This window comes from Gymnogyps californianus, chromosome 2 (genome assembly GCF_018139145.2).
Source record: "Gymnogyps californianus isolate 813 chromosome 2, ASM1813914v2, whole genome shotgun sequence".
Classification (NCBI taxonomy): Eukaryota; Metazoa; Chordata; class Aves; order Accipitriformes; family Cathartidae; genus Gymnogyps; species Gymnogyps californianus.
The window spans coordinates 151,284,905-151,308,004 of NC_059472.1; the positions used below are offsets into that span (position 1 = coordinate 151,284,905).

The window sequence follows — 23,100 nt, forward strand, 5'->3', positions numbered from 1 at the left end:
GGATGCTATTTGCCTTGGCTGGTAGTTCCAAGAAAAGGTCAAAGAGCATAGACCAAAACCTTGTCTTCACAGTGTAATGGGGCAGCAAGACAATGAAGCTTCTCAGGGTCAGGGTCGCTAAGCTGCGTCTGTGACTTTACTTCAGTAGCTTGTTCTCCTGTTCTCTTCCCTCTACAGCTGGCAGTTGAAATGTTCAGCCAGTCTTTTGCTATATCCTGGTCAGTTTATCTATTTTTAAACATCTCTTTCTCTCTTCCCCCCAAAAAGCAGAGAATGGCAGATAACCAGGAGAGTCAAATGACCATTGAAGAAAGGAAACACCTGATTACAGCTCGAGAAGAAGCTTGGAAGTCCAAGGGTAAAGGAGCAGCCAATGACTCCACGCAGTTCACTGTAGCTGGCCGAATGGTAAAAAAAGGTCAGTGATGAAATGATCCCAATATAAATAAGCCACTGCTTATCTGTCTAGTCAAAATAAAGTCAAGCTAAAGCTATGCAGAAACAGTATCTATGTTTAGCAAGAGGAGGACTGTTTATCTTCAACTGAGTATCATGTCATGAGGCTGTTCATTCTAGCTTCTTTTGGGCATTGGTATTGATCCATTTTGTTCTGTACTGTTGCACTACCATCCAGTTATTACTGGGCTCTGTCTGACTGGTGATAGTCAATCACTTTGAACAGTCATATGTTTCGTTTTTCCTTCTCGTACAACCCAGAGGGCACAGTTGGATTATTCTTTCTTACTTATTCTTCCTTTGAAAACCCAGGTGCACTGTCTAGAGAAATGTTGTGAAATCTAGTTGTTGCCATTGCTGGCACTTCCCCCACTCCTAGGATCACTGGGAATATTTAGCAAACGTGTTATTTTTATGGATGCTGTTTTGGACAACAACTTGAAGTGTTGTGTTTGGCTGAAGAAATCACTGAACAGATTTCTGTGTAGAACCACGAGTAGAAATGACAAGGGAGTAACGTTGACATTTTTGGGATCGCTTTAATTCAGTCACTATTTCCAGATGCAATCATTCTTCCTAAGTGGACAGGAGTCTCTGAAGGCTGTACATGGTAGAAATATAGCTGTTCATGCAGTGCACCTGGGAAGATGATAGCTTTGGGAAGAAGGCGCCTAAACTGATCTCTTGTGGTTAACGAATACTAAATTTTGTTTTGTTACAAGAACTTCATTATTAAACACAACAACAATCAACCTTGAGTTAAATGACAACCACCAAAAAAGACATTGTAGGGTGAGGGCAGTATTGCAACAGGGAGTAACTCCATTTGCAATCCAAGCCACATTCTGTTGACAGATAAACAGATACATGGTATTAGGAATTAAATCTATTAGTAACATATTTTAGCTGCTGCTTACCTTGTTTTGCTGCTAGAAATGCCAGTGGTCAGTGTTTAAAGATTAACCTATTTCGGAGGGTCGCCAAGAAAAAGTGTTCAGTTGTCCAAAGACTGCTTTTTGAGAATTTTTTTGCCAAACAGATTGGTCTTTGGAAAGGAATAGAAGGTGATAGCATTTGCTCTTCTTAATGGGAAAAGAAAAATACCTTGAAAGGATCTCTTTAGGTGCTGCAATCATTCTTTTGGAGAAGCAAGGTAATCCAGTGACAGTTGCATCAATAAAAGTAGCCCAAGGGGGATTTTATTCAGATGTGTGCTATTTTTGTTGCCTAAAAGAATAAATTATCATGATGAGTTTTTCATTTAAGAGGTGATGAGAAAGCAGTGCAAAATTAAATCTTTGTTATATACACATGCACAGATGCTGTATTTTAATTGCTTCTTATGGCTGAAAATTTTTCAGTCCTAATTGGAAGGTAATCCTTTACTAACATCTAAAGCGGTTCTCAATGTGGTCTTGTGGATTAAGTTCTAGGAGAGCTGCTTAAGAGCTGTGTTCTCTCAAATACATCTTGATGAAGGCTTTACCAGTTGACTTAAAAGCTGCTGGAATTTTGAGTGTCTTAGGTAACAGGGAAAAAAATTGTTTGTGGAAAAGCTACTCAATTATATTCTAAATCTATCTTGGTGTTTGACAATTATGGCTTGCTAGGACTTGCAGTAAAGATAGTCAAAACGTGGTTAGTATATATTCTCCCAGCACGGTATCAGTTTAATCTGATCAAAATAACTAAAGGCTTAAATTTATGCGGCTCAGTAATTAGTAAGCTATGGCTAAGTGGAAAATAGATACTAGAGGAAAGTTTAAATGTTAGTTTCCCCATTTACTGAAAGTCTAGGCAACAAGAGGTAATACATGCAATTCTTTGTTTCAGTATGCTTTTATACCTAATAAAAAACACGAAACCTATAGAGTGCCATTTCTCTTACTGGAGCAACATAGATTCACATGAAAAGAACTAAATAAAAATCATCTTCTTTTATCCGCTGGGTCCAGAATGAATTGCTTTATGATAGTTACTGAAAAGGAGGGAGGAGAGTAAAACAAAAGGAGGGAGTAGTGCTTGATATGGTGGGGACTCTGACTTCCATTTCAACTTCCATTTCCACGTGTTCTTAAAAACGCAACAGGGCCCAAGATTTACTGCTTAATCCAGGGACAGCGTTCACAGGTCAGATGCATCCTGCTATGTGTATTAACAGAGATGGGTTTAAATTAAAAAAGGGAGGTGAGGGGGTGGTGGTGGTGAAGGTGCCAAGCAAGATCTTGGTAGTTTTCCTGCTAACCATATCTTCTTGTTCAGAACAGTTGCATGTTTTTAGTATGTGGCTTGTGGTAGAACTGGAGTCCAAAATGTAGACCAAGTGAACTGCTACTACCTTGAAAACAAGCAAAATGACTGTATTCAAGAGAAAGCATGTATCTTGTATTAGCTTGCTTACAGATGCTTGAAAACAAAGTTTTGTTCTTGTGAATGGGACAGTTTCTGGGGCTGCTGTTGATTTAAGGAGCAGGCAGAGCAGTACACTCTGCCATCCCTAATACAACAGTTGTGGAGGCTGGGGAAGGATGAGGGACTGTAGGAAGTGGCCAGGCTCGTCTGCTTTCCCTAAATAGCTTCCCCTGTCATCATTGTTGGAAACGTAGGCTGACCCAGGACTGCATTTCCTATGTTCTGTGTTCTTACGCAGGCCTGGCTTCTCCAAGTGCGCTAACACCAGTAGCATCCCCTTTCAGTAACCGGCAGAAGTCTATGACTCCAGTTACAAAGCCCTTGGAAGGTAAGGAATAAAAATGGCTGAAATACATTCAGGCATTTTTACTTCCTGTCAATTAACAAGTTGTACTTTCTGGTTTGCTTAGAAATTGAAGCCAGGCCTGATATGCAATTGGAATCAGATATGAAGCTTGACAAGTTGGAGTCGTTCTTGGGAAGGCTGAATAACAAAGGTTGGTAGAGTTACCAAAGGTGGCAATGTATCCACTCTCCAACTTCAGTAAATCACTTAAAGTACCTCTTAGTTAAAATATCTGGTAACAGAAACTGACTATTTCATTGTTCAGACTGCACTTACTGATCACACAGTTTATTTTTGTGATTCAGTCTTTGCTAAATTTTAACAAAAAAGCCTTATGCTATTGTATTACAAATGTACAATAGAATAAATCACAAATGTCAAAATAACTTTCTTCTTTCTCTGTACACGATGTACACATTCTTCTTGAGAGCAAAATTTCTTAAAACCACACAGCCAGTCTGAACCATATTGCCATATACAGTGAAACAGCTTTAAATGTAGTTTAATCTTATTAAAATCGAGATAGGACACTAAGCTGCTCGCAAGCACAATTCGTTCACCTCCCTGCTTTTTTAAAAATTGACTCTGTAGCAATTCATACAGCTTCCTTGTACAGCTTGTTGGCTACCTATGAAGCTGGCTAGAGTTCTCTGGTGTTTCCATCTCATCTCTGTCCTCCTTTTGTAAGGCAAAAATCCTTTTGTAATTTGTAGAGCGTCAAATACCATAAACAAACATATTCACATTTCAGCAGAGGAGGCACTAGCATAGGATAATGATTGTGCCATACTCACTAGTCTGAAGACTTTTCCACTTGTAGTGCTAGTAGATCTTTTCAAAGGAAGGAATTATGTGGTTGGAGGCAAGATGGAATGTATAAGACCATAAAACACTTATATCATCCTACCAAAACAACTGATTTTTGATAGTGCCTAACTTTTTATTCAGCAATATTTCCATGTAATAAAGATTATTGCATATGAGTAGCAGTTACACTCCATTTTTATCATTCTTTTCCAACACTTTTCTACCATCTCGCCTTCAAATTCCATCAATTAAAAAAACCCCAAAACAACAAAACCCAAATAACAAAACACCACCACCCACCCAAAAAAACCCCACCCCAACAACTACCAAATAAGCCATGTTTACCTTTTCTAGAGTTAGAAACTCTAGTATGATTATTTATTGGGTGAGGTGTTTTTTTCCTGCAGTTGCTGGGATGCAAGAGACAGTGCTGACAGTTACAGGAAAATCTGTGAAAGAGGTGATGAAGCTGGATGATGATGAAACATTTTCCAAATTTTATCGCCATGTGGATTTCCCTTCCTCCTCAGTGCCTTTGGACCTTGATGAGGACTTTGATGCCATCTTTGATCCTTATGCACCAAAGTAAGAACTATTGGGGTTTGGGGTTTTTTTTTCCCATTTTTATGAATGCAGACATAGGGGTGGTGGTCAAAGTGTTCAGCTTTAAGTCGTCTTGTAGGTATCTTAGTACTGGGCATGTCCATTTCTTCTACACATTTCTGAAATCACTCTTCTGCCTGAATCAAGGAACTGATCCTGATTTCCTAACAAATGTCACACCCAAAATCAAAGCAAATCTCTTGTCATTAGATGATTCTGACTAGGAAAATTAACTGATGATTATAAACACTGCTTGTTTTTCAGGTTAATATCTTCTGTAGCAGAGCATAAACGTGCAGTTAGGCCTACGCGCAGAGTTCAGTCCTCAAGAAACCCTCTGAAAATGCTGGCAGCAAGAGAAGATATTCTTCATGAATATACTGAACAAAGATTGAATGTTGCCTTCATGGAGTCAAAGCGAATGAAAGTAGAAAAAAGTAAGCTAACAGGATGATTTGTACAAGACGCTGTCTTGCTATTTTAATTAAAACAAAACAAAGCTTTTGGGCTAGCAGTTAATCTGAGTTCAACCTGGTTTTGCTGTTGCCGTTGAGGAGAAAAACTGGAAATAATGGGGCGAAATAATTTTTTTAATGCAACAACCGATTTTTTTATAATTTTGTCCTTTTTTTTCTGTTTTTTGTGTATTTTTTCTCCAACTTCTTCTTATGTACAAGTGTCTACAAACTCAAACTTCTCAGAAGTAGCACTTGCTGGCTTGGCAAGCAAAGAGAACTTCAGCAACGTTAGCCTGCGGAGTGTTAATCTAACAGAGCAAAACTCTAACAACAGTGCTGTGCCATACAAGAAGCTAATGCTGCTGCAAATTAAAGGTATGCTGGAACTGCTTTTACTTTCCATACATAATAGGCTGATTGTAACATATGGGAGTTGCTACCACAGTTGGATGCTTAGCTTGTTCTAGATCTCCAGCACAAGACTTATGTCCAAAACCTAAAAGAATAAATGAGAACTGTGTGACAAATGCAAAACCTTACAAATAGGTTTGCATTGGGGCCACTGGTGTGTGTTTTCCAAGGAGAAGACAAAATATTTCAGGAATTCTAGCAATCTCCTGTGGAAATTTTTTAACTGTCCCATTCTTCCAGTGCTCAGTATAACTTGGAAGTGACGTGACAGTGTTCTTGCTCTACTTCCCCTTACAGTGTGTAGTAATATATCTGATGCTGCAAAATAATAGCTGCTTGTTTGGCAAAGTAAAATTCTTAAAACTTTTTACTGGTACAGAAACTGTGCCATAGCTTCACTTAAGCAAATGTAGGGGATTCTGGAATTTGGCTGCTGTCTGCCATTTACTTAATTCATTTCTTTCCAGAAGGACACAAAGTTGTTAAAGCAAGAACAGGAAATAATAGAAATATTAGTTGATAAGAAGCAACATTTTTTTTGCTTCCTGTGAGTAAACCCTTTTTCCACAGTAGTAGTCTTTTAATTCTTTTTTAACAGTCTGTTTCCATATATTTTGCTAAATGTGCTGGGATTGTTTGTATTTCATTCAAAAGAAATTAGATCTTGGCATTTGATAGCAGTAGTCAAAGGAATATAATTAGCTTTGTTTTCTCTTTAGGAAGAAGACATGTTCAAACAAGATTAGTTGAACCAAGGGCCTCGTCACTGAACAGTGGAGACTGTTTCCTGTTGTTAACTCCACATTTCTGTTTCTTATGGGTAGGAGAGTTTGCAAATGTCATAGAAAAAGCAAAGGTTAGTACTAGTTGTTTTTTTTATTATTTATTTTTAGAACTGTTGCAGCATATGTCTCTGATGTAATTGAGTCTTGGTGCCAGTTGTCTCAAAAAGTGGCATGTAACTGATAGTCAGTGACAGGTAGATATGCAGGATTCCTGTAAATATGTTTTAGCCTGTGCACTGAATGAAAGCTGACATAGGAGTGTGTAGGTTGTGAAGCTGCAAGAGAAAAGAGGATATCCTCAGGAAACATTTGCACTCAAACAAAAAATAGTCTGAATTGCAGGATGTCCTTTTTATTCCCATGTTCATTAAGATCAAGTCTTGTTGTAAGGCAAATGAAAGAATGAATGTATTTCTGTAGCTTTTTCTCTAGTGTCTGTTTATTTAGTGCGACAAATAATAATAATTTCTCCTGGTATTTGCTCTATTATATCCTATCTACTTTGGCCTTCTCCCTGAACAAGATATGCACAAGTATTCCAAAGACTTAAGCAATCCTGTTCAGATAACTGTTAATCTCTTAGGCGTCAGAACTTGCAACTTTAATTCAGACAAAGAGGGAACTTGGCTGTAGAGCTTCTTATATACAGACTATAGAAGAAGGAATAAATACCCATACGCATGCAGCCAAAGACTTCTGGAAACTCCTTGGTGGACAGACAAATTACCAGTGTAAGCATTCTTACCATTACGGTAACTGATGTTTTATCACAGTAAAATAGTTGAGTCTGTTGTCTTTAGTAAAGATAGTTGGATGTTAAAATTTTTTATTATTTTTGACAATCTTTTCCTTAAGCTGCTGGAAGTCCTGAAGAAGATGAAATGTATGAAGCTGCAATAATAGAAACAAATTGCATTTACCGCCTTGTAGAGGATAAACTCATTCCTGAGGATGACTACTGGGGAAAGGTGCCAAAATGTACCCTGCTACAACCAAAAGAGGTATCGTGCCACTTACTGCTCCTGTGGTAAGTGCAGGAACATACAGCTAATAACGACTTTCAGTAACTGCAAATGCTCACGGAGAGGCTCACTGAAAATTGGGTCCTCTGTGTTTCTGAAAAGCTTCTGAACACTTTGCTGTCTAGAGTGTGCTGCAGATCTCAAGAAATTAGATCATGTTATCTTTAAAGTGAAATACTATTTTAGGAAGTGTAAATCTTTTTGTCAAAAGTGGCTCACTCCAAACTCATGAAGTGCAAAACAGGTAGCACTTCAGAAAAACAAAACAAAATAAAAACCTGTTTTCCCTTTCAAGCATTTTTATTTCTATCCTTAGCAGACTTTTCCCTTTCAAACAACCATTTCGCCCATCTAAGTAGAAATGAGAGCAAATTTCCAAAATAAAGACACAATGCATTTTCTTGAAAGTATTCAAGTTGCTGCCTGTTTGCTGAGCCAGTTACCCACACTGTGTGTTCTGTCAGCCTTCCCCAGCTGCAGGACGAAGTATAGGTCTAAATGTCAGTGAAAGCTGCTGTAACTGGACAGCAATCAGTCATGCAATAGAATCAGGTTTTTAGTAGTAAGAGCTCTCTAATCTGCTAGTGACCTAGCTACTACCTAAAGATACACCTCATAGCATTCCCCATACTTGCTTCCAGTCATCCTCAACAATTAGATGTCACAGTGCAGACCACTGCCCTGGCTTTACTTGCATTGCAGTGCTAGTTATTAGTGTCACTGCAGAAACCCAGATATTTGGAGCAGTTTGTGTTCAACGCACTGTCAGCTTACAGCACTAGAAAACTGGAGGACCAAGGTATCACCTAACCTAATGGTAGGTTGGTTTTTTGTTTTGTTTTGGTTTTTAGGTGCTGGTGTTTGATTTTGGCAGTGAAGTATATGTATGGCATGGAAAGGAAGTTACTTTAGCCCAAAGAAAAGTGGCATTCCAGCTGGCAAAACACTTGTGGAATGGCACCTTTGACTACTCCAATTGTGACATAAATCCTCTGGACCCAGGGGAATGCAATCCCCTCATACCCAGGTATCAAAACTCGAGTTTGGTCTCATTGCAGAAACTTAGTTTTCTTGCCCTTATTTCACAGTGTTTAATTTGATTTTATTTCTTTTGTTCCCTTGTACAGAAAGGGACAAGGACGCCCAGACTGGGCTGTGTTTGGCAGACTCACAGAACATAATGAGACCATACTGTTCAAAGAAAAATTTCTTGATTGGACAGAGCTGAAGAAACTCAATGAGAAGAATTCTAGTGAATCCCTTCACCAGAAGGTGCATATAATAAGCATACTAGGTATTTCAAACTAGATGACCTAGCTGGGATGGAAGCCAGGGAAGCTTGTTCTCAAGGATCCAGAGCACTTTCTTTATCTTGCGGGCTTTGACCTAGGGGTCAGAACATCACCACCTACAGTGAACACACAGAGTTGCTTTATATTAGTGCCGAGCAGCTCAATGAATACTGCCAAGGTGGCTTTGACAAGGCATCAAATGTTGACAAGATATCAAAGTACTGAAATATGCAGGAGTCAAACTGTTTCAGTGGAACCGTGGGGTAAGAAGAAAAAAATCTATGCTCAAAGAAATCTCTTCTGTGTTTTTTGACAGGAAGAATCCAGATCTGACTCTAAACCGTATGATGTCATGCTAATGGTAGCTGTGCCTCAAACAACTGTAGGCACAGTCTTGGATGGAATGAATATTGGCCGGGGCTACGGACTTGTAGAAGGAGAAGATGGGAGGCAGTTTGAAATTATCACTGCATCTGTGGATGTCTGGCACATCCTGGAATTTGATTATAGTAGATTGCCTAAGCAAAGCATAGGGCAGTTCCATGAGGGAGACACATATGTGGTGAAGTGGAAGTACATGGTGAGCACTACAGGTTAGTGAACAATTCCATTTCATCCTGCTGAAACATGGAGGAGTGCAGCTAACGCTGCTGCTGTTAGTGGTGAGATCCAGACCTAGACTTCCTTGGATGTGAAACTGTTTTAAAGGTTAGAAATGCTAATTTAGCCTTCCTAGGCCATTAAGAAGTAAAGCTTATTATTTTATTTTGTTTAAAAGAAAGCATAAAAAAAAAAAAAGCTGTAGTTCTTTTCCATACATCAAATGTAATACTGTCCATCTCTCCTTTTGCCCAACAGTGGTGTTGCACGTGTTCATAGGACAGCTCATTAAGCCAGAATTGTGCCCACAGCTTAACACCAAAATAACTAGGCAGCTGGACTAATGACAGTGGTCTGAATGCCTTGCAAGAGAGGTAGGCTTAGCAACAAGGAAAGCCTTTGCTGGGTAATGGAGAACAGTAACAATGACAGGAAAAGCCCTTGCCAACTCATTGCCCTTGCTGTCCTTTTTGCTGTTTCTGGAAACCCTTTGCTATGGGTTTCAGTCTCAAGTGGAAAACTTTAGTAGTGTTCTGACAAAGAGCCTGAGAGCAGCAGGTAAAATGTTGAGAATCAGTCAGCTCGGTCTGCTCATTGGAACTCTCCCTTCTGGCACTAAACTAAGAATAGGTGGCTTTTGTGGTAAGTAAAATAGAAATAGTCTAAAAATGATTGTTCCAAATAGGAAAATATTAAAATTGTTGAAAGCAGTATAACAGCTATAAGCTTCAGGCTTTTAGCCAAAAAATGTAGGTAGGTCTTATTCAGGATCGTTGAGTTCAGATACTGGCAAATCCAAGAGAAATACAAAAGCTTGTAAGTCTTGGGAGAAGTGGGTAACGCTAATACTGAACTGTAAACAGACTCCTAATCCAAATGGATGAAAATATATTCCATCACTCCAAAACAGAATAAATTTTTATGTAGGAGGCAGTACTTTTATGGGCTGAATGTACAGATAAGAGTGAAACCCATAAATTTTAGAAGTGACTAGTGGTTTGAGTATTCAACTTGAAAAAAACAGGATGCTTCCTCTTAAGTATTTCAGTTGGATGCTGCTCAGCACTGCTGAAATCAAGGCAGAAGTTTTAATATTTTTTTAAGAATATGGTTTAAAGCTCTTGGGGTTTTTTTTAATCTTTGATTTAATTATATCTGTTTATTCAGTATTCACTGGAAAGAGTAAAATATTCCATAACTGGTTGTATTGTTGAACTTCACTTGCTGTAAACATTATTTGCTTATCATAACAATTAAATACTGATCCTTTTTAAAAAAAAAAAAAAAAAAGGAGTTGCTGCTAGCCCACTTTCCAGACCAACATGAAATACTGAGTTAATTTTAATAAATAAATAAATAAAGCTTACCTAATCCTAACTTTTTTATGACTGCAAAACACTGCTCTGGTGTTCTTTTGTTCTGTAGTTTTCCTTTCTAATATCACTTTACCAAGAAAGACTTTTCTTTTATGCCTGTAGCTTTCTCAACTGTTGCTGTTTCCAGTATCTCTCAGCAGCCAGCTACTCTCCTGCTGCCAAAGAACAGTGTGTAATGTGGAAAATGAGCCATAATGCACTCTTCTGGTAACATGACTGGACATAGCATTTCACATGCAAATCGGCTCAAGTGATGTCAGTTATTTTTCTCCAGATAGTACCAGTTCTTTCTACATCTCTTTCTCTGGCCAACACAAGCATCTCTGCCTGTGGGCTTACATCCACCTGATGAGACAATGCCAGCTTTGCATGGGGACATACTGGCTTGGAGACCTAATGTTCCTCCAGTTGGACATTTTATCTTTCCTGTTCTGGACGGGATAGTGCTGAGCTGGCAGATGAGATTAAACCATGTGCTGTTTAAACCTATAGCCAGAGTACTTTCTTCAGCATGTGCTTTCTGTTTTGCAGTTGGAAGCAGGCAAAAAGGAGAGCAACAAGTAAGGGCTGTTGGAAAAGAGAAATGCGTGTATTTCTTTTGGCAAGGAAGGCATTCCACAGTAAGTGAGAAAGGGACATCGGCACTGATGACAGTGGAACTTGATGAAGAGAGAGGAGCACAGGTAAGCTTCCTGCAGACCTAGGTGGCAGTCCTGGTAAGACTTGCCTGCCCAAGTAGCCACTAATGGTAAATGTGGATTATCTTTTTTGCCTCCTCTCTTCCTGTAAAGGTGTTCTTGCCAGTACGAATAGCCAGACCTCAAAATTACTTTTGGCTTTATTCCAGCTTCCAGAGACACATAAGCTCCTTTATGGATTGTCATTCCCAAATCCCACTTCTAAAGATGATATTTCTGAGAATGGATGAAGAAGAATGTCTTCTCTCCCTGCAGGAATAGGTGAAGCACAGTTAAACAAATTTGTGCCTTCACTTCAAGTACATGTTCAGATTACAGGACTGTCTTCCTAGTGCTAAGAACAGGAGAAGCACTTTCTGCCAGGCCAAGGCATGAAAATACATTGGAAATTTTCAATTTGTTTACTCTGTAATTACATATTAGATTGCCTTGTTTTGCTGAGATGCTAGCAACTGCAGATTCAGCTAGTTTGAAGCTCAGAGGACAGGCTAGCTTGCTTTGTCTTTAGGCAGAGTTAGGCTTTGCTGTGGCTTGACTGTTACCAGCATACAAGATGGGAAGTTTAAAGTTAGTTTCTGTACCTTGATAATGCTGTAATTAGTTTTTTAACAGCAGCGTAGACATGACCAGTAAGACAGGAGTTCATAGAGGAGATACATAAATACACTTGATCCAGAGTGTGGGATTCTGTGCAACATAGCTGATTTAGCAATTGGCTATATCAGTTTCATAATCACAATGCAATGTTTAATGAGCAAAGAACATGCATGTTGTCATATAAACCAGTTTTACAGCAAATTTTGAACCTACTTCAGTTCCTACGTTATCTCCGTAATAGTTTCAAAGAACATCAGGAAAGATGGCAGAGTCCTGTAAAGAATTCAAATAATGGTTAAACTAATTTAAATTAAAGTTTGTTTGATATTGCTTATCCTCTGAAACTCTTGATTGTTGGATTCCAGCTAGAGGTTTCTTTTAATACGCAGGTCACATATGAAACCCATTGCATGCTGATATATATGGTAATTTAAACAGTAGTCAACAATTGTAAAGTAGAAGGAAAGCCATCTTCCTGGGTGGCCATAACTATATAATTTTTAATAATCCATAGAGACTACTTTTCCTGAGTTTGTATACTTGCTTCATTTTTTTAATGAAGAGTGGTGCTTTCAATTTCCAGGTACAAGTGCTTCAAGGGAAAGAACCACCATGCTTCCTGCAGTGCTTCCAAGGAGGGATGATTGTGCATGCTGGAAGAAGGGAAGAGGAAGAAGAAAATGTACAAAGTAAATTACTGTTAGTTAAGAGCTTCTGCCCCCAAATCCTTTCTTACTTATTGTGGAGGGCTTTGAATTCAGTCTCAACTACCATACTCTGTAGAAAAGGGAAATGAATGCCGTGAAACCCATGAGACAGTTTGCAATGCTTTGTTTCAAGGTAGTTCGTTTCTTCTTTGAGCATAGAATGCATTTTGTCACCCTAGAGCAAGCTGACTTTATTGTATTGATATGCATATAAATTGTTCTAATTGTTTTTTAATTAAGCAAAGTACCCATTTGCTTTAAAATATGTTCTTTTCTACATAGTCTGGGCAACAGAGTATTTTTATGACCAGTTCTCCTGCTCCAAGGAGAACTCTAAGCTTTTGTTACCCGTTCATTACTTTTTGCAACATATTCCTTGAATGCTGCAGTTGAGGAAGGAGAATTTCAATGCAGGTGTAGCTTGGACATGTTCCAGTTCGCATCTGAATGTGACCTCCTGTGCCTACAGTGCACAGGGGAAGAGGAGCTGAATAGAAGGACTACTGGATTTATTTCCCTTTTTTTCATGTATGAAACAGAGCAGAAACTTGACTCTTCCGCTCTGTTAAGCTCTTCAGCTCTTAATACTTGTACTCTTGTAGCAAGGTTTCAGAAGGCATCTTCTCTGCAACAGGGTTTCTCAAGTAGTGTTAGCCAAACCTGATGCTTAGCTAGCTTATTCTGTGACAATATAGGCATGCGATACGTGAAATTCATCCAGTATGAGAACAGCTGTTCCAGAGCAGAGGTCTTGAATTTTCAATCTCATGTGACTGTACAATACTGCTGCACTGTTCCTGTCTGCTCCAGGTGACTGGAGGCTATATTGCGTGCGAGGAGAAGTTCCCAATGAAGGAAACTTACTTGAAGTAGCATGCCACTGCAGCAGCCTGCGTTCCCGGACATCCATGATTGTCCTCAATATAAATAAAGCTCTTATCTACCTGTGGCATGGCTGCAAAGCACAATCTCACACCAAGGATGTAGGAAGAACAGCAGCCAATAAAATAAAAGAACAGTGAGTGTCTGACCTATATTTTGGAGATGTTTATACAGGCTACCAATTTACTTAAAATAGTCTGCCTCAAAGAAAAGTTGAAATAAATAAAGCTGTCCTCTGAGTACAACTGCAGCATGTGCATGCTTGGTAAGGAGGAGGAATGACGGGTAGTTGATTCGGTGGAGTGGGGAAAACGTGTTCCATAATCACCTTCACTTAAGGTCAAATGCACTTATTCTTCCTACTGCACTAATTACAGTTGCAAAAAAACAGTCTCCATTTGGAGGGAGATGCTCAATATATGAATAGCAAACTAAATCCCAGTTGACAGGAGGATTAGAATCAAGCCTTGTGAATAAGGAAGAGGAAATGAATTTGGGAAAGCATGCGAGGAGGACAGCAGTAGTTACAAAAACAGGCAGTGAGAATCCCTACTGAGAGCTCATGCAAGCATCTCCTCCCCTCTGGGTATGTGATCAGAAATGGTATGAAAATGGTTGCTGAAATTCCATATCTTGTTTATTGATAATTTTTGTCATCATTTTCAAAAAGCCTATGTTGACATGAAGTGCGCAACAAGCCTATAGGGTGCTTTTGGGTTCTAATAATGCAAGTGGCCAGCAGGTTTGTGTTAGCTATGTTTGGGGCAGGAAAGCTGGGTTCACTCTCTTTCTTTGTGTTTTGTAGATGTCCGCTGGAGGCAGGGCTGCACAGCAGCAGCAAGGTGACGATACATGAATGTGATGAAGGGTCAGAGCCCTTGGGATTCTGGGACGCATTAGGAAGGAGAGATCGAAAGGCCTATGATTGCATGTTGCAAGGTAGACCTGCATTCCTGGATTTGGCACTCACATTTTACTTGTCTACAGTATTGTGAGATTTAATGTAAAGCTTTTGAAGAACTTCTTGGTAGTTGAGATGATCCCTTCAGAGAGATGCTTCCAAAAATCTACTGAGTTAAGTAATTCTGTTCTAGAAGGAAAGTGCTGGAAAACAAAGTGTTTCATTTTGTTCTCTCCCCCCTTCTGCAGCCCCTCTGTATTCATGCAGCACAGAGCAACAGTTAACGCCGTTACCAACACATTCTGCTTCTCTTCTGAAGGGATTTAGGAAGCAGTTCTGCACGCATTCTTGTCCAGTCTTTGCTTTGAAACTGCCAACAAAGGTGGCAGGGGGATTGATTTACCAAGTGGAAAATTTGTCAGCTAAAAAGTAAACTCTGAGATGGGCTTGCTTCACTTAAGCTGCAAAACAGCCAGTTGTGAAATGGCTGATAGTAAGAAGCCAGGATCAGATTCAAACTGATGGCAGCCAGCCTTTTAGCTCAAGTTCTTCACAGCTGTTGCTAGTCCCCCAAGACATCTGGTTGTTGAGAATTTACCATCACTCTAAAAAGTTGATGTTTTATTTTTATTTTTTGCATTCATCTCTGGCATTTTGTATTGGAAATCTTCTTAATTTTTGTTCTTTAAAGATCCTGGAAAGTTTAATTTCACCCCCCGCCTGTTCAGCCTCAGTAGTTCATCAGGAGAATTCTCAGCCACCGAGTACGTTTACCCTTCAAGAGACCCTGCTGTCATCAATTCCATGCCATTCTTGCAAGAGGATCTTTACACTGCCCCACAGCCAGGTATATGCTTTAAAATACTTAAGTAACAAGAAAACAGATAACTGTATCCTGCATTGGGCAGTAATTCAGTAACTGTAATCACTTTTAACTTGATTTATCACAGGAAAATGTGTGCATGTGATGCTTATACAGCATTAAGCAATAACAGTAATTTTTCCATGATAAAGATGCTGAGAACTAATCAAACGTACATGTATCCCAAAAGCTTGCTATAAAAATAGATTGTTTATATCAGAGAATCTGAGTTCAGCTGGAGTTCAGCTGGATGAATAAAAAAAGGGATTGGTAAGCTTTGAAATGATCCTGTCCTGATGCTGACAAGCATGTAAGACTGGGATTGTTTAGGGGATTCTGAGAACTAGTAAGTGGCTGATGATGGATTTGTCATTTTTTGGCTGCGTAGCACTGTTCCTTGTTGACAATCACCATGAAGTGTACCTGTGGCAAGGCTGGTGGCCTGTGGAAAACAAAATCGCTGGATCAGCTCGAATCAGGTGGGCTACAGACAGGAAATGCGCCATGGAGACAGTGCTCCAGTACTGCAAAGGTAACAGATTGCTGTGCCTGGCTCTTCTGAGTGTGTCATATGTTTCCATGCTGTCCCGAGCTGAAAGGTACTCAGGTGCTCCCCCAATGTTATCGATAAACATCAGTGTATTTGAAGATACAGTCTCCACTCTTTCTTAGTGTCGTGGTTTAACCCCAGCCGGCCACTAAGCACCACGCAGCTGCTCGCTCACCCCTCCCGGTGGGATGGGGAGGAGAATCAAAAAAAAAAAAAAAAAAAGTAAAACTCGTGGGTTGAGATAAGAACGGTTTAATGACTGAAGTAAAATAAAATATAATACTAACAACAATAATAATAAAATATTATAATAATTGTAATGAAAAGGAATATAACAAAAAAAAAAAAAAGAAATAGAACTCAAGAAAAGACAAGTGATGCACAATGCAATTGCTCACCACCCGCTGACCGAGCAGCCATCCACCCCTCCCGGCCAACTCCTGCCAGTTTATATACTGGGCATGATGTTCTATGGTATGGAACTTTGGCTAGTTTGGGTCAGCTGTCCTGGCTATGCTCCCTCCCAGCTTCTTGCACACCTGCTTGCTGGCAGAGCATGGGAAACTGAAAAGTCCTTAACTTAGGATAAGCGCTACTTAGCAACAACTGAAACATCAGTGTGTTATCAACGTTATTCTCACACTAAATCCAAAATACACTGTACCAGCTACTAAGAAGAAAATTAACTTTATCTCAGCCGAAACCAGGACACTTAGCAAACCATTTGTCTAGTAATGGCATTGTTCCCAAATTGCCAAGATACTCTGCTGACTCAGTTCTCAGAGGAAAGGCTTTATTTGTCTTCTGTGCCCCCACTGTGGGAGAATAGTGGGTTCAGGTCCCTAAAAGTGAATTCTGAGAACACAGCCTCTTAAACCTGAATGCCTTCTGTCTAGTTCCTCTTAGATTTCATAAGCTTCTGTGTATCAAAAGACTGAATGAAGATACTGTTTGCTGATGTAACTGGGTTTTGATTTAGTGGGAGAGGTGGAAAGACTTTGAAGATCAAGAACAAGTCTCACACAGAAACAGGTGGCCATTGGAAATGCTGGAGCCAAGGCTCTGTACTCATTTCTACAAGACAGAGTTATTGCCACTCAGTGTGCAGTGATTCAAGCTGCAATTGATGATCATGTAAGAGCACACTGACCAGATTACTTTCTGCACTAGCAGAGTTTCCTTGAGACACTGTAATGCTTTCCTCTCACTTCATCTAAGGTTATGTGAGGCTGGGAACAGACCTTGCTTCTTCTGATGAAGGATGAATAAAGAAAGGTGTGGGGTTACCATCCAGGAAAGAGGGCATAAGTAACAGCCATGGTCTGTTCGTTCAGAGCCGTTTCCCACTGTGAATAAGTCACTAGGGCTTAATTGGTGCAAACTATGTCCTCTTGCAAGGAAAGCCTGATCGCTTATAGACCTTGAGACCTCATGATGCCACTGATTTCTTCTGTAGCAAATACACTTTACAACTTGTGACACAGCTGGTGGTAGCTGTCATCTTCTCCCATAGACATTTGTATATTTGAAGAGGGAAAGTGATACCCTTGTTGGATTCCTCCCTTATGAGGATAAGCCTGTCTCTCCTTCCCAATCTGCAGGTCGAATAGGAGTAGGAGCAAGTGGTGTGTTTCTACCCAGTTGTCTTGTGTCACTGAGGGGAGGTGGTAACACCTGGCAGGAGACAGCTGAAAACCAGTACTGGAGACACTGAAATGTGACCTTTATTGGACTGTGTTATTGCTCTACGTGGTTCACACTCTGGTGTCCCTGGCACTGCCCTGCCAAACAGCAGCATTTGTTTAGGAATGGGGTGCTAAAGACAGGGCAGTAATTGGAAGAGTCTTTGGCAGTGACTGCTAAATTCCTAAAGAAGAGGCCAGTTACTTGTTCTCTACCACACCCACCGCCAGTTTTTGCAAGTCAGAAGGAGTGATAAGATGCATTTCTTTGAAATCATTTCATACAATGTGCTTCACAGCAGAAGTGAATGTCAGCATAGAGGAACAGAGGCCCATGCATTGAAGTGCCCAGGGTTGCTCAGCAGGCTAGTGAGCGAGATGGAAGTAAGATCCCGGTCTCAGTGTTCCTGATGCAGTGCTGTAATCTTCTGGTAATGAAAATCATGTTTTCTGGCCCCAGCAGAGGTGGAATCAGATACACATGCTGAGGTTCGGATACTTTTCCAGATTTCTTGAACTTCGAGTTCGGTGATGGGAAAAGGGATTAATACCTTCTGCACTGGATTGAATTTGCTGCATCCAAGTTTGATGCACAGTGGAAAGCTCTTCAGTGACTCCTCAGGGGTCTGAAGTTTAGCATATGTATCATAGGACAAGTTTTTTTGCTGGATGCTCACTTCGTTATCTCTGGCCATGACTTTGCAGCAGTTGTGGCCTTATCCTCTTTGCCATGGGATAGTTCTCAAGAGCTTGGGGCTGTGCGGTTGGATAGGTACAGAGCAAGTTTGTTACTGTTAAAGACCGATTCTACTTGTGCTATTTCTATGCCAAAGCTGATGTGAACTTCTTCAGCAGTTTTTTACTGTTCAAACTATGCTCTTCTGGTGGTCTGTCACTTTCATGATCTGGGATTCTGTCAACCACTTCAAAATTTCATTGCATCAAGCTGTCAGGGCTGACTAGCTCTTATGTGTTGTTACTTATCAAGGTGGAGAAATTGAATTTCAGGAGATACCAATGCTGCTGCAATTATTCTGACTACCAGCATATAGTTGAGTGATCAGAAGCATTAAAACACTTTTCTCTTATTTTTCTCTCTCCATTTCTTTCCTCAACTATGTCCCTCTCCCCCACTCCCTCCTCCATATTTTTTTTTTTTTTTCCTTTTCCTGGCTTGCAGTGTTTAGCTTCATGATGGTATGAAAGAGATTTATTAGCGACTTTGGATATCGCTTGAATATACCTACCAGATCTCCTTGTGCATGAATCTTATTTAACTTGTCAAAATGTCTTGAAAGTGTTTCTGTGGTTTTATCTGCTAAATCAGCAGTCTGGAGAGCTGAGCTGCAGACTGCTAGGAGAGGGTTTGCCCTTCAGTGATTCTTAGTGAGGAGATCAGCTTGTGCTGAGGGCAGAGTTCATGCAATGAAAATGTTTCTCCATTTACATACAAATTCATCTTACCTATACTGGAACATTAGCAAATGCCACTCTCCTTTTATTTCTTGGCTGAATTACTGAGAGTGGAGCAGTGCAACTAGAGCAGATTCACGCATATTTTTTAAATGCAAAGTTTTTAAGTGCTTGTTGAATCATTCATGGTAGAATGAACAAATAAACCACAGTGAAAATATGTGGAAGAGAAGGCTTAAAATCAGGTATTCAGATGATAAATCTCCTGTCTAAATTGTATAGTTAAGGCACTCTAAATTGTATAGTTAAAGCACTCGCATTCTAATACATTTGTTAGACTACTCCATAGAGCTTTTACCTCTAGTATTCAGAGTTTCATGTGAACGTATTCTCTCTGATCAGTTTGCTCCCAACATCTAATGTAAAGCCAAACCTGTAATGTTCAGGTTTTGCAAACCTAGTGGAACAACGATGTCCAGCCAGGCTCTCCGTTTGCATTCAGTGCAGGTGTTGGATCAGTTCCCTGGGGTGCTCCTCGGCAATGGGGAGGAGGGGGCTGTGTTCTTTTAGACCCTCCTGCCTGACAGCCCACACGCATCAAGTGCAGGTAGGGACTACAGTAAAAAACATGGTCTTCTGTAATGGATTTATACGCTCTGGAGGAAATCTTAGTGCATTAAAGATGCTCTGAGATTGAATGTAGGGAATAACAGAATTTTGCAAGAAGCAGTTTTTAGGGAAGCTACAGCCCTCAGAAGTGAGGTGGTGTCATGTTGCTCTGTTAGTTTCACCTGATTCTGGACTTTGCAACATCTTCAGCTTTTCCATTGCCTATCTGGAAGAAAGATTTGATTAGACTGAGTTGTTTGAATCCAAGTAAGATGAAGGCACAATATTTTTTTGAATGATAGCTCCTCCCAGTCCCTGACTGCCTGTCTACTGCTTTCCAATAATATTTGGAGTTTATCAGTGCTTTTGAATCCTTGGGGAATGAAATCATTCAATCAATAGGGCCTTTTTTCATCAGTACATGGCATAGTGACTTTAACCACTTAATCTGATACAGCATCACTCCTAGGCAGGGTTATGTCCATGTCCTATATAGTGTGCACACATACGTGTTTTAAAGAAGCAAGACTGTCTTTGAAAATCATCAGTAATTACCAACCAGCTATTGCAATACCTCTGTTAACTTTCAGATCCCATTCCTTTGAATTTGTAATAACAAAATGATTGTGTTAGACCTCAGTATCCCAAGTTGAGAACAGTTTAAACATTCTCACTTAAGCCTCCAAGCTTAAGCTTTATTGCTGCTGGCAGGACACTTCTGCTGAGCATACCATAATCCATTTACCTGAATTTGGCTAATTTCAGACCATCACACTCTGCTTACTCTATTCTAACTCTATTTTTGTAAGATAAGAAATAGATTGGGTCAGGAAGTAACTGTGGGGGATTTTCAGCATACATGGTTTGATCTTTATGGTCACATACAGTAAAAGGCAGATTTAAGAATACTGAAAAACATGTTAAAAGGTGCCATAGTACATTAAAAAAAATCCTGGTGAAATTTATTCCTACTGCCTTAAATTACTTTAGCTTTTCAGGAAAGAAACAATTAAACATGCTTACGAGGTAGCTTTGGATAGTGGGTGACATTGCAAAATATGGTAACGTTTGTAATTCCTCTTTTTTTTGTATTTTGACTGTTTTAGGAAAAAATGTAAAGAAGCCCCCAAAATCCTATCTAATTCATGCTGGCCTAGAGCCTCTGACCTTCACCAATATGTTCCCAAGTTGGGAACACAGGGAAGACATCGCAGAGATCACAGAAATGGTAAATCTTTTCATTGCACAGACTGTTTCCTATTGCTAGTAATTGTGTCCTGTGTTGTCAGTAACATTGCCTGTTTGTGCTGTCAAGACCCAAAATCCAGAGGATGAACTTACAAAGTACAGTTCAGGAGTCTACACAGGAAAAAAACAACAACATAGCTAAATTCTGACTGGGAGTGTGGATATCAGAGGCATTCCTGGTTGTTTTTTCATGTAACTTCTCATATTCTTTTTTGTTAAAAACAGGAGGAAAGTGTTACCTGAGTCATCTCTTAGAAAGAGATGTGCTAGAGTTTAGCAGAACAACTGTTTCAATCACGTGAAACAGGCAGCAACGTGCAGTTCTGGTCTGTCCTCCAGGTTCGAAGTACAGGGGAGCAAAATGCCCCGCAAAGGATCAGCTGGCTCCAAGAGTTCCAGCATTGACTTCCCCACCTGGGAAGCAGAGTCACAGCCAAATTACGTATGACTGCTTTAAAAACCTTCAGTGAAGGGGCATCTCAAGGCAAATGACATTTTCTGTTTTGTAAGTCTTCTGCAGCCATCCTTTGTGGAAAATGCTGGCTTCATGACTAAACACAGAATTCAGCCTTAAACTGAGAGTACAGGATGTCCTTCTGCTAAGTGCAGAGCTTTTTTTAGCTGTGAAATTGTTGTAGGGCAGGGCTGTTCGCCCATGTACGGACATGGATGTATAGCTTTGTGCTCCATGGGCCAGGCAGTGCAGGTTGACCCCATGGCATCCGCAGACTGCAATGGGAGCAGTTGGTGGTTTCAGCATTGTGATCCTGTTTTCTGTTTTCCTTTTCTCCCTACAGGATGCTGACGTTTCTAATCAGATAATCCTTGTAGAGGATGTGCTGGCCAAGCTGTGTAAAACGGTGTATCCATTAGCAGATCTCTTAGCTAGGCCTCTACCTGAGGGAGTTGATCCACTGAAGCTTGAAATTTATCTTTCAGATGAGGACTTTGAGGTAAGGAGCGAATAGGTGCATTGTTACTCTGTGCACGTGTGCCTAACTATGCTGTGAAGTCATTTGACAGTTTTCCTACTTATAAATGTTTTTACTAATGGCATATCCTCTCGTTTTAAATGCAGGTTGCATTAGAGATGACGAGAGAAGAGTACAATGCACTGCCATCTTGGAAGCAGGTTAATCTGAAGAAAGCAAAAGGACTTTTCTAAGTTGTGTTTATTGGAGTGAGCACTAAAGGGATGTCTGTTTTCACTTTGTATGCCCTTTAGAAGAATTGTACCCCACATTTACAGAATAAATAGAAATAATCTGAATTTATTAGTGACTACCTATCTGGAGGTGTGAAATATTATAAAAGGCCAAGAGAACTCTTTGGAAATGGAATTCAATTTTGACTCTTAAAGGTAATGTGTTTAAGCTCTGCTCTCCTATGCACTTAAACAGCAGTTTCTTGAGCTACTGCTGCAGGTGTCCTTTGGCTATGTACAACACTTGCCATTTTTGTTTTTGAAGAAGTTCTCTTTGTAAAGTGTTATTTTGTTAGTTTGTGGATTACAAAGAATTTATATTTATATAAACACATAGAACAAGTATGTATTTAACAATGCAATATATATTCACTTTCAAGACTTTCATGTCAAAACTACAGAAAAGTAGCTGGATGGCAGTTGCTTGTACTGAATTAGCTATACCACCAGTATGTATCTCCTACGCATTCTGAAAAGTTTCTCTTTGCAATAGTTAATGAATTGTTCTCAGTGCTGCTTCAGGTGCTAAACTGAACAAAGCGTTTGTATTTATAGCATGGATTTCTTGAGAAACTATGCGAATCAACCTTTATACTTTATTATCCAAAAATGTATAGTGCCTTGTTTTTTGTGTACAGTTTATATACAAAAAAAAAGATTGGTCTGCATTTTCAAGATGGCTTAGAATGGTCTCCTATGTTACTTTTATAATAGTAGAAATAAAAACATCTCAGTTTCTAATACTTGTTGTAAACATTAAACATGTCTTTTGTGATATAAGAACCGAAAGTAAAAGCTTCTGAATAAACTCTTAGCGATGCTCTGACTTGTCATTATTTTGTACTGTAATCTGTACTAAGTCATTGGAACCTTACATAACATGGTATTTTATCAAAATATTTTAACCTCAGATATCTGCAGGTGTTGTACAGAGTTACAATTTGAGAAGCAGATAATGTAGAAGATAATCAATGTATGAGATAAAATTAGGTTGTGCAACGCTTTAATGCTGAACATTGGAACAGTCACACAACTCCTGTATCCTTTGGGTTTCCCTGTTGTATACATGAAACCAAAATTATTATGCTGGTTTTCAAACTTTGAAAAAATCTTTTCAACCTTTGTGCAACTGGGAGTAAAACTTGAACTGAAAATGAGTATGGCATTGTGTCCATTCTT

At 39.6% G+C, this 23,100-nt stretch overlaps 1 protein-coding gene across 1 annotated transcript in view; it reads left to right on the forward strand.

The window, feature by feature from the left end:
• SVIL (supervillin) overlaps window positions 1-22,735 on the forward strand; it is a 58,867-nt gene extending 36,132 nt beyond the window's left edge. Inside the window, exons 14-34 of the mRNA XM_050892939.1 lie at window positions 271-418; window positions 3,107-3,196; window positions 3,279-3,365; window positions 4,429-4,606; window positions 4,889-5,061; window positions 5,302-5,457; window positions 6,213-6,349; window positions 6,862-7,009; window positions 7,134-7,279; window positions 8,152-8,327; window positions 8,428-8,572; window positions 8,909-9,185; window positions 11,100-11,251; window positions 12,447-12,552; window positions 13,381-13,588; window positions 14,258-14,391; window positions 15,045-15,200; window positions 15,604-15,747; window positions 20,576-20,697; window positions 21,515-21,670; window positions 21,796-22,735. Coding sequence (XP_050748896.1) covers window positions 271-418; window positions 3,107-3,196; window positions 3,279-3,365; window positions 4,429-4,606; window positions 4,889-5,061; window positions 5,302-5,457; window positions 6,213-6,349; window positions 6,862-7,009; window positions 7,134-7,279; window positions 8,152-8,327; window positions 8,428-8,572; window positions 8,909-9,185; window positions 11,100-11,251; window positions 12,447-12,552; window positions 13,381-13,588; window positions 14,258-14,391; window positions 15,045-15,200; window positions 15,604-15,747; window positions 20,576-20,697; window positions 21,515-21,670; window positions 21,796-21,882 — 3,126 coding nt within the window. The 3' untranslated portion in view covers window positions 21,883-22,735. The remainder of the gene's footprint in view (window positions 1-270; window positions 419-3,106; window positions 3,197-3,278; window positions 3,366-4,428; window positions 4,607-4,888; window positions 5,062-5,301; window positions 5,458-6,212; window positions 6,350-6,861; window positions 7,010-7,133; window positions 7,280-8,151; window positions 8,328-8,427; window positions 8,573-8,908; window positions 9,186-11,099; window positions 11,252-12,446; window positions 12,553-13,380; window positions 13,589-14,257; window positions 14,392-15,044; window positions 15,201-15,603; window positions 15,748-20,575; window positions 20,698-21,514; window positions 21,671-21,795) is intronic.
• The last annotated feature ends 365 nt before the right edge of the window (window positions 22,736-23,100 follow it).